The 11,506-nt window shown below is 46.4% G+C and overlaps 1 protein-coding gene across 1 annotated transcript; it reads right to left on the bottom strand.

Moving 5' to 3' along the window:
- Nucleotides 1-2,226: 2,226 nt before the first annotated feature.
- On the bottom strand, nucleotides 2,227-7,263 carry pex10 (peroxisomal biogenesis factor 10). The gene is made up of 7 exons (XM_079239443.1): nucleotides 7,158-7,263; nucleotides 6,892-7,062; nucleotides 6,340-6,420; nucleotides 5,849-6,261; nucleotides 3,972-4,141; nucleotides 3,659-3,794; nucleotides 2,227-2,486 (listed from the first exon to the last, which is right to left on the bottom strand). Exons 2-7 carry the CDS (start codon nucleotides 7,001-7,003, stop codon nucleotides 2,418-2,420), a joined length of 981 nt encoding a protein of 326 aa, XP_079095569.1. The 5' UTR covers nucleotides 7,004-7,062; nucleotides 7,158-7,263; the 3' UTR covers nucleotides 2,227-2,417.
- Nucleotides 7,264-11,506: the final 4,243 nt, after the last annotated feature.

Raw genomic sequence — 11,506 nt, 5'->3', positions numbered from 1 at the left:
GTCCCGACGGGGTCTTCCTCTGCTGCCTTCTGGGTGGAGAGGTGCTGGTTTCTGTGGTGTGATGACTGGGATGCTGCTGGTCGCCCAGGTCTCAGACCCCCCCCGGTCTGCCTCTAGCCTGCCATAAAGCGGTGTTGCTCACGCAGTTCACTTTGTTTAGGTGGTTCCATCGACGGGCCGTTACGTCCTATCTGGTGTTTCTCTGCGCTCTTCTCTCTCCTCCTCATTTGTTCACTGCTCGTTTTTAATGTCCTGACTGTTCAGTAAAGTACAGTTGTTCTCAATAAATAAATGAAATATGCCCAGTATCACCCCAGAAGCATCTCCTGGTACAACATGGCAGCCAGAGCATCATTCTGCCGCTACCGTGCTGGATCAGGAGATCCAGAATGAGGGCTCTGCACCACCTCTCCATCTAAATCACTTTGTATTAATTCAGCTGCAAGCGCGTTGCTATGACAACCCAAGACATGTAGAAACTCCAGATCTCTTTGTGGTGAACCTGAATGCAACACAGTTCGTTACCATGGTAACGGTAAGACTTGCCTCTCTTTCTGGGACTGAAAACCCAGTTTCCTTCATCATACTGGGAGTTGGACCAGAACCAGACTCCGGGTCAGATGTCTGTCAGGACTTCGATGCGGGGAAGTTTTTTGATGTGATGACTTCATCTTCCTCCGTCAGCACTTATTTTTCAGCTTAAGTTTTTTTTTTATCAAGCACGATGTCGTCTGGTTGCTCCGCAGCTGACTGGTCTGGATCTGGAGGTCTCGCAGGATCTCAGTTCTTCCTCTCCTTAGACGCCGACCGCCATTTTCCTTCAGAACTGCCGTCATTCTTGGTGTGATAGATACGAGGTGTTAAACATTCCTCTGAGGTTTTGCTTCACATCGACATAAAGTATCACAGGATTCCTGCACATCACCATGAGAATCTCCCGTTCCACCTCATCACCGTGAGAATCTCCCGTTCCACCTCATCACCGTGAGAATCTCCCGTTCCACCTCATCACCATGAGAATCTGCCGTTCCACCTCATCACCATGAGAATCTCCCGTTCCACCTCATCACCATGAGAATCTCCCGTTCCACCTCATCACCATGAGAATCTCCCGTTCCACCTCATCACCATGAGAATCTCCCGTTCCACCTCATCACCGTGAGAATCTCCCGTTCCACCACATCATGATGAGAATCTCCCGTTCCACCTCATCATGATGAGAATCTCCCGTTCCACCTCATCACTATGAGAATCTCCCGTTCCACCTCATCACTATGAGAATCTCCCGTTCCACCTCATCACCATGAGAATCTCCCGTTCCACCTCATCACTATGAGAATCTCCCGTTCCACCTCATCACTATGAGAATCTCCCGTTCCACCTCATCACTATGAGAATCTCCCGTTCCACCTCATCACCATGAGAATCTCCCGTTCCACCTCATCACCATGAGAATCTCCCGTTCCACCTCATCACCATGAGAATCTCCCGTTCCACCTCATCACCATGAGAATCTCCCGTTCCACCTCATCACCATGAGAATCTCCCGTTCCACCTCATCCCAAAGCTGCTCTGCTGGATGTAGATCTGGTGACTGCGGAGCTGTTGGAGGACAGTGAACTCATCGTCACGGTGGAGATGATGTGAGCTTTGTGAGCTCCTTTTTTCCCCGTTGATGCAGAAACACTGAAAACTCTTCGTGCTGCTGCAGTTCACACAGCTGAAGGTCTGCTGCCAAGCAACAACCCTCCTCATCACTGTGAAGTACTGAAGGTTACAGGATTTTTACCATTGCAGTCAGGAGACGAGGCTTTCAGACAACTGATGCCATTCTGCACCGTTAACCTTTACCACGCGCTATTTATCAGCTAACATCACACCCTGCAGCTTTGTTCACAAATAAACAGGAAAAGCGTCTAAATGACAAATAAAGAATATATTAGATACAACTGTTGAAGCAGAAAATCACTTTTCACTAAAGATAATTCATTCTCAGTTTTCATACCGTCTCTGTTCAGAGGAGAAGAACTCAGACTGAAAACATTTTTCATCAATAAAACACAGCTGGTTGTTTGTGTGCGATGACCTGCACCAGCTGGGTCCATGTACTGGGAATACTGGCGTCCAAAAGGCAAAATCTGTACATCATGTCTTTCCCGGAGCAGAAATCTGAGCTGATGGTTCATGAAAACAGAAACCTTCACATTTACGGAACGTGTCTTTGGACATTTTAAGACACTCTGTTTATTTATTATATTGATTTGTTTATATTTACATGTTTAAAAAGTACAAACCAAAGTTGATTTCTCAATCTGCAACTTTCCCTTATGAAAGGTAAAGAGATTTAAACTGGATCAAACTGTGTTTGGCTCCGGAGGACTTCAGCAGCAGCATGTGGAACACCTGGTTGTGGGGTTTTAGCTGAAGTTCCTCAGGTACACCAGTCGATGAGGCGGGAACTTCTCTCGACACAGAGGACACTCCGGCTGCAAGATGAACAAACAAACCGGCGTGAAACAGCAGTTTTCTGCACTACGGTCCTGGTTCAGCTCTTTTATTTATCCATATATTACATATATATATATATATATATATATATATATATATATATATATATGTATATATATATTACATATATATATATATGTATATGTATATATATATTACATATATATATATATGTATATGTATATATATATATATATATATATATATGTATATATATATTACATATATATATATATGTATATATATATATATGTATATATATATTACATATATATATATATATGTATATGTATATATATGTATATGTATATATATATATATATATATATATATATATATATATATATTACATATATATATATATATGTATATGTATATATATGTATATGTATATATATATATATATATATATATATATATATATATATATATATATATATATATATATATAAACTAATTGTACAGTAAATTCAAAATAATTTCAATTACAATTATTCAGATTTATTTACAATAAATTATTTGTCTTTCAACTAATTAAAATTTTTTAAATATAAAACTATTAATTCCTTTGCATTAATTTATTAAATAAATTCACAAATGAATCTACTAGTTAGACTGTGTTTAATATTTGAAAAATTAACAGTTTATCAAAATGATCTCATTTTTATAATTCCTTTTATTTATTATCTGTGAAACAGATTGCTGTTACATAATAAATCTGAAGTCACTTATTTCATATGTTTATAACAGAATTAATTTACTCATATTTCTTTTTATAATTTATTCAAAATGATAAATTCAATAATTTAACAAATTTATTCACCTATATGAAAAATATTGTTAAATGATTAATTCATGATGATTATGAACTGGTTTAAATGGATTTATTAGATATATTTGACCATTAACAGTTTATTTGTTCATTAATCCTCCGTATTCAGATTGTTTTCCTTCATCAAGTCTGAACAGATTCTTAGTTTTCAGACGTAGCTTGAAGAGCCAGTTTCCTGCTGCAGCCTTCAGCGTAAAGCAGAAAAACCAGCAGCATGACGTGATCATCACTGGGCTGGATTTAAAGATGCCGTCCTCTCCACGGGGAGGACTAAACCGATGCAGGGTGTTATGAGGAAACAGAAGTTCCTGATCTGACCTTGGTGTTGCACCACTCCGTGATGCACTCCCAGCAGAAGAGGTGTCCGCATGGCGTGGAGGTGGCGTGCCTGCGGGCCTCCAGGCAGAGGATGCAGCGGGCCGCCTTGGGGTTGGAGCGTGAGCCGTGCTGAGGACTGAAACACACTCAGATCAGCATCAAGCGTTCAGGTGGAGCTTTGAGGAAGTTGTGATGAACTTCTTCAGGCTGACGAAGCAAAGGATTCACTTCAGGGCAGAAATCTCAGAATGTGGAAGAAGTCTGGAGGTGATGTGGGACCAGAAGGTGTGTGAGCGGACGTGCTCGCCGTTACCTGAGCGTCCTGTAGAGCTTCCACTCCTGCCTGGCTCGCTGCCTTCGCCTCAAGCTGCTGAGCTGCAGACTGACGGTGATGATGAGCTGGAGGAGGGAGACGGCGCCCAGCAGCCTGTAGCTGGTCCTGATGGCGGCGTCGTCGTCACCGCCCGGCCCCATCACACGCAACTACACACACACACACACACACACACACACACACACACACACACACACACACACACACACACAGCTCAGATGAAACAACGGTTTCTTTTTAAACACGACTGGTTTGATCCATGTGTCTACGGTGTGTGTTGTGGTGTGTATGCACCACGTATGAGCTGCTTCCACACCTCCTGCAGCTGGATTTACTGTGTTTAACTGGTTCCATGCAGTCCAGGGATGTTCTGGTCGCGGAGATCTACCATGCTGCAGCTTTTAGATGCATCCCGGCTCCAACTCAACGTGTCGTCAGCAGGCCGATGAGAAAGTTCAGCCATTTGTTTCTGCAGGATGGTCGGTCTCCAGACCAGGACTGGACCCCATTAAAACACACACTCTTCGTCTCCACCAACGGATCTGATCCAGTCCAGTACGCAGTCGCATGCACGCAGACGCTGCACGCAGTCGCATGCAAGCAGTCGCATGCACGCAGACGCTGCACGCAGTCGCATGCACGCAGACGCTGCACGCAGTCGCATGCAAGCAGTCGCATGCACGCAGTCGCATGCACGCAGACGCTGCACGCAGTCACATGCAAGCAGTCGCATGCAAGCAGTCGCATGCACGCAGTCGCATGCACGCAGATGCTGCACGCAGTCGCATGCAAGCAGTCGCATGCACGCAGATGCTGCACGCAGTCACATGCAAGCAGTCGCATGCACGCAGATGCTGCACGCAGTCGCATGCAAGCAGTCGCATGCACGCAGACGCTGCACGCAGTCGCATGCACGCAGTCGCATGCACGCAGATGCTGCACGCAGTCGCATGCAAGCAGTCGCATGCACGCAGATGCTGCACGCAGTCGCATGCACGCAGTCGCATGCACGCAGTCGCATGCACGCAGATGCTGCACGCAGTCGCATGCAAGCAGTCGCATGCACGCAGTCGCATGCACGCAGATGCTGCACGCAGTCGCATGCAAGCAGTCGCATGCAAGCAGTCGCATGCACGCAGATGCTGCACGCAGTCGCATGCAAGCAGTCGCATGCACGCAGTCGCATGCACGCAGATGCTGCACGCAGTCGCATGCAAGCAGTCGCATGCACGCAGTCGCATGCACGCAGATGCTGCACGCAGTCGCATGCAAGCAGACGCTGCACGCAGTCGCATGCAAGCAGTCGCATGCAAGCAGTCGCATGCACGCAGATGCTGCACGCAGTCACATGCACGCAGATGCTGCACGCAGTCGCATGCACGCAGACGCTGCACGCAGTCGCATGCACGCAGACGCTGCACGCAGTCGCTTGCAAGCAGTCACATGCAAGCAGTCGCATGCACGCAGATGCTGCACGCAGTCGCATGCAAGCAGTCGCATGCACGCAGACGCTGCACGCAGTCGCATGCACGCAGACGCTGCACGCAGTCGCATGCACGCAGACGCTGCACGCAGTCGCATGCAAGCAGTCGCATGCAAGCAGATGCTGTAACGAGTCGCTGCACGCAGATGCTGCAAGCAGCGTCTGCATGGATCAGGTTTGACGACTGCAGATTCTCTGACAACATTCCTCAGGTTTGCAGCCAGATCTCATCTCTGCTCCACTGCTGACACCATCAGGATACAAGATAAACCATTAAGCATACTGGTGATAAAAACTTCTTCTGAAATAAAAGCAGCTTCCTGCATTTTCCTGACGCTATTCGTTCTGCCTGTGAGACACATGGAGGACTTACGTAGCTGATACCAGCTGCTCTCTTGGACAGATGATAGAAGGAGCTGCTGATGTAGAACAGAGCCACGTGGAGTCGGTGCAGAAGCGTCACGCCCTGCTGGGCGACCAGCACGGCAGGCAGGCAGGCTCTCCTCTGGGGGTCCGTCAGCAGCGCCACGCCCTTCTGCACCCACTGCCTCAGCCAACACTCCAGACTCCACCACCCAGTCGCCGCCTGGCGCCGGCTCACGCCGCCACGGTGCCCCTGCTCGCCTTCCAGCTCGTTCTCCAAGCACACCAGGACCTTCTCCAGGAGGTATGGAAGGAACGCGTGGCACAGGACGAAGAGGCCACGCCGGGCCCGGGAGGGGATCTGACGTTTCGTGGGGTCCACCTGGATGATGTTGACGTACTCCTCACCTAGAGTTTGATAACCTGCAGAGTATGATGAGAGAAATGTAACTTCCTAACCCTGGTGCAGCAAAGAGAAGCTGGTTTTCATCTGAAAATCACCTGAGAATGTAGTTAAACAGTAGTAAGCCAGGTCTGACAGCAGCTCGATCTCTCTCCTCCAGTCCAGCCATCGCTTGGATCCTGTAAGAAACACGCTTTAGGTATTTCAGGCTGAAGATAAGCAGCTCATCCACAGACCTGATGCCACTCAGTGTGGTGGATGTCTGATGAAGACATGCAGGGCTAAGAGATGATCCGGTATAAGGGAATGGCTGGTTCAATCAGCACTGAGATGGCCTTCAAGTGGCAGCTCTGATAAGAGATGCTTTAGTTCTCTAAAGGTGGAAAGATGAGTTTCAACACCTCCTTCAGCTTGAGCATTCTTCATGATGAGAAGAGAAATCCTCCATTCCCACAATTCCTTCCAGAAACACAGACATGAGCTGAGAGAGCCTTACATCAGTAGCTAAAATCTTCTGCTATGCTCCTTTTAATGCACAGAAATGAAAATTATCTCTAACTTTAAGACTTTACTTCACCCCTGGATGAAAACCAGCTGTTTCCGTGGAGTCTGCGAACATAAACACGGAGGTTAAATCCACGCAAACTGACCAGCGAGTGTGTGGAAAGCTTCATTTGCGTTGTTTCTCAGCACGGATCGGTAATATTCGTCCTTCTGACTGGAGCGGATCAGCTGGGCCTGGTTAGCAGGAGCGAGGGGCATTTTAGGCTGACATCCCACACCTCCACACCGGATCACAGGGAGCTGCAGGTCCGCCGTGGCTGCAGGAGGAGATCCGCGCACGTGTTACTGTCATGGCCTGAGTTTTAACAGCAGATTAACCCGCCAGAAGCAGAGAGAGTTCAGAGAAAACTACCTTCTAACCCATATGCTGTGTAACTTCTACACGGCGAATGTCTAACAAAACTGTTACAGATAAATAGACATGGAGCACTTTCTTCTTCTGCTGCTGCCTGCAGACGTTTTTTCTTCTTCTTCAGATATAAATGCGGCTCGCAAAGAAAAATGAACACTGCCACCTGCTGTACAAACGTGTGTAATAAATATCAGAGCTTTAGAAGTTTAGTTTTTATACTAAAGATAATTAAAAAAAAAAAAAAAAACCTCTGTGTATAAATATGATATTCTATCCTACTCTGATATTTCTAAATAAAGTAAAGACAGCATTAAACCACCTCCTTATGTCCTCACCTATTTTAAGAATCCTTCTAATTTCCTTCCTATTTTATCTAAATATATTTATCACATTTGATTATGACATGTTCTATGCCTCCAGACATCAAATTTATTTGATTCAGCATTTCTCCTGTATGAAACAAATGGTTGATTGAACCTCTCTTTGTCTTCTTGAGTTAGCTTAAATACAGCTTGCTTAAATGTTCATTCCAGCTACAATGTAGGCAGATAGATGGATGGACGGACGGACGGACAGATAGAGTTTTGAGTTGCGTTTTAAAAGGTCTTTTATTTCAGCCTACACAAACAAAGGAGAATAATTTACATGTACAACAGCCAAAGGGGAGCGGGAGGAGGGGAACAAAAATTGAAAACCAAACAATTCTCCGTAAATGAACACAGAACGTTTTGCAGACCTCAAAGATCCTCAAATTCCTCCAACCTGTTTGTGAGCTTAAAAAAATCAAATTCCATCCTGAGCCGAGCCGCCAACAGCCTGGTGAAAACCAGGAGAGCGTCTGACCCTTGATCTTTGATCCTGTTCCTTCTGGTCTTCCAAATGGCCAACTTAGCCTCACCAAAGATCAGGTTTAACAGTGAGTGAACAGATTTTCTGCATGCTGTGTACTGAAGACCAAAATTAAAATAACTGAGAGAAAACTTTGCCCCAAACCTCTGAACCAAACCGCTCAGAAGTTCAAACAAACCCGTCAGCCGTGAACACTGAACAAAAAGATGGTGAAGCGTTTCTGAGTGGGAACAAAAAGGACACCCAGGCCCTATGTTTGGATCGAGGGGTGCCAGGTACCTGTTAGTGGCTATGGCCCCATGCACCCTCCACTGAAGGTCTCTCCGTCTTCTCTCTCTGTGTGTGGCGGTGAGCTCGGTTGAGGGGAGTGTGGTGAGTGCGATTGAAAAGTTTCTTCTTTTTCTGTCTTTCTTACACTATTTACTGTTATTGATCGATTTATCGGCCGGTCATTGGGTTGTTTCGCTGGCGTTAGGCAGTTTTTCTGCCGGGATGGCGTCGATAGAGACACCCGCTTTGTCGTTGAAACATGGGGTTCGTCTACAACCTGATCCTTCCACACCTGTGGAGACTGTTCTGTTAGCCGTGGGGGAACATGTGGGTCATGATAACCTAGTTTATGCCTCCAGGATGAATAAAGCTGTGGTGGTTTTTCTGAAGGAAGAGCGGCTTGTTACTGATCTAATAGTTAGTGGCGTCACGCTCAGCGGGGTTTACCTGCAGGTTTGGCCGCTTGTCATGTGCCGTCTAGCCGGGTTACGATCACCGGGGTTCCCGCCTTTATTCCTAACGAGACACTGGAGCGGGAGCTGCAGCGTTTCGGTAAAATAGCGAGTGCTTTCCGTTCAGGCGGTCTGGGCTGTAGGAGCAAGAAACTGAAACATGTTCAGTCTCTCAGAAGGCAGGTGTTCATGTTCCTAAATTCTCCATCATAGTCTCTGGAGGTTTCCTTCAGAGTTAAGCACGATGATGGTCAATACATGGTCTATGTTAGTACAGGGAGCATTAAGTGTTTTTAGTGTGGGGATGTGAGACATAAGTGAGCTTTCTGCCCTCATAGGTCAGCTGAAGAGTCAGCTGTGGACCGTGGGCAGTATGTGGAGAAGGAGGAGTGTATGGAGCAACAGGTGGAGGTTCCTGCAGAACCTGTTGGGTGTCAGGAAGGGGAGATAAGCCCAGGAGAGGGGTGTAACAGACAGGACAGCGGTCACACGGATGGTAAACAGACTGATTTTCTGAGTGTTCCAGATGAAGACAGGAGTGATGAGTAGGTCTCTGATGTCACTGAAGCAACCTCTGTCTGAGGCTGTTGCCTCATCTGACACTGGAGAAAACGTGGATTATGATACTGATTCTGATGGTACATCTGTTACTGGTTCACAATCTTCCGTGGGGATCTTTATACTTTGGAGGAAATGAATGATTTGGAGGAAACCTTTAGGAAGTCTGTCTGAGTATTTTGCTGATGGTGAGAAGTTTGTTAAGAGCTTGAGGACTCTGCTGAAGGTGGCGGGTGTGGACTTGTTGGATGAAAAGAAATGGTTTGTTCTGAGTAAACTTGTGACGAGCATTTCGAAAACAGTTAAAAGTCGGTAAAGACCAAGGTACCAAACAACTGAAACTCCGGAAGTAGAATCATGGCAATTCACTGGGTGATGCTTCTTCTGTTGCTTTCTACTTCTGTCGTCTTTTTCTCTCTCCCCTGTATGCAGAAGGTGAGGATAGGCTCCCTGAACACAAATGGAGGGAAGGATCGTCAGAGAAGAGCAGTTGTTTTAGAAACAATCACCCAGAAGGGCTTAGATGTAGTTTGTCTGCAGGAAACCCATCGTGATGCAGAGAAGGAGGTGGACTGGGGTTTGTGGTGGAAAGGGCAGTACGTTCTGTCTCATGGAACAAACCTCTCTGCTGGAGTCGCTGTTCTTTTCTCTCCAGCTCTTAGTGTCAACATCATTTCCACCACAGAGCTGGTTATAGGCAGAGTTTTAGTAGTTAGGGCAGAAATTCAGAATATTTTTTTTCGTTTCCTTAACGTATACGCTCCAAATGTGGGAGCTGACAGGCTTGTCATTTTTAATCAAGTCAGAACTTTCCTGAAGCAGTGTGATCAGAATGAGTGTGTAGTGATGGGGGAGACTGGAACCGTCCATTTCATTCTGGACAGGAAGGGACTAGAACCACACCTCCAGTCATCCACTGCTCCATCCAGGTTGCTATCAGAGTTCAGCCTGGTAGACGCCTGGAGGGTTAAGAACCCACAGAAGAAGCAGTTTACCTGGAGTGCAGCTAGGCTGGACAGGCTTTACCTAACAGACAGTTTCAGAAACAGGTTACTTACCAGTTTTATTTATCCTGTAGGTTTTACTGACCATCACTTAGTTACCCTGGACTTCCAGGTTTCTCCAGGTGCAGCTCTTACTGGCACTTTAATATTAAGTGACTACAGGATAGTTCCTTCTGCCAGAGTTTCCAGGACTTCTGGGAGATTTGGAGGGGGAAGAAGGGAGATTTCCAGTCTCTTAGTCAGTGGTGGGAAGTGGGTAAAGCCCAGATCAGGGTCTTCTGTCAACAGCACAGTAGTCACTCTACAGCTAGAATTAAAAAGGTCATCAATGAGTTAGAAAAAGAAATTCAGGATCTGGAAGATGGTATTTTAGCTTCAAACACTACTGGCAGTGATAACCTTCATCAGAAGAGGAAGGAGCTGGGTTCTTTTGTCCATGAGAGAGCTAAGGGAGCCCTGGTCAGGTCCAGGTTCACCACAGTTAGACACATGGATGCTACCACCTCCTTCTTCTTCAACCTGGAGAGATCTATCTCTCAGAGTAAGCAGATGACCTGTCTCCGCCTCTCTGATGGCTCCTTGACCACTGACCCGATGATGATGATGAGGCAGCATGCTGTGTCCTTCTACAGCACCCTCTACAGCCAGGAGGACTGTAAGAAAGACTGTATGGTGGAACTGCTGGAGGGGCTTCCTCAGCTGAGCTGTGCAGACAAAACTCATCTTGAGGTCCCCGTCTCTCTGGAGGAACTGACTACCGCGGTTGGCCAGATGACTTCCCTGGCCAGGCTCCAGGGTTGGATGGATTACCTGTGGACTTTTATAAATATTTTTGGAGCTTCTTGGGAGTAGACTTGTTGGCGGTGTTAAAGGAATGTTCACGGAATGGAGTTCTGCCTTTTTCCTGCCGCCACGCCGCTCTTTCACTGTTACCTAAGAAGGGTGACTTGACTTTGATTAAAAACTGGAGACCTGTTGCATTGCTGTGCACAAGTTCTTGCTAACTGGCTGTAACACACCTTGGGACTAATCATCCATCGAGACCAGTCATATGGAATACCGGACGGATCAATTATGGGTAATCTTTTTCTGTTCAGGGACTTGTTTGATGCTTGTAAATTGTTTGGCTTGGATGTATGTCTTATTTCTCCAGATCAGGAGAAGGCCTTTGATCGAGTCGATCATGGTTTTCTTTTTTCTACTTTAAGAGCATTTG

This window comes from Telmatherina bonti (assembly GCF_933228915.1).
Source record: "Telmatherina bonti genome assembly, chromosome: 4".
NCBI lineage: Eukaryota > Metazoa > Chordata > Actinopteri > Atheriniformes > Telmatherinidae > Telmatherina > Telmatherina bonti.
This window is presented reverse-complemented; position numbering and strand designations above follow the sequence as displayed.

Bases quoted from the DNA above. Each gene is read 5' to 3' on its own strand.
- pex10 (XM_079239443.1), bottom strand. From the start codon at position 7,003: ATGCCCCTCGCTCCTGCTAACCAGGCCCAGCTGATCCGCTCCAGTCAG. The intron at 6,421-6,891 runs GTCAGTTTGCGT...TGTTTCTTACAG, and splicing joins AGCTTTCCACACACTCGCTG to GATCCAAGCGATGGCTGGAC. The intron at 2,487-3,658 runs GTCAGATCAGGA...TTCATCTTGCAG, and splicing joins CGGAGTGGTGCAACACCAAG to CCGGAGTGTCCTCTGTGTCG.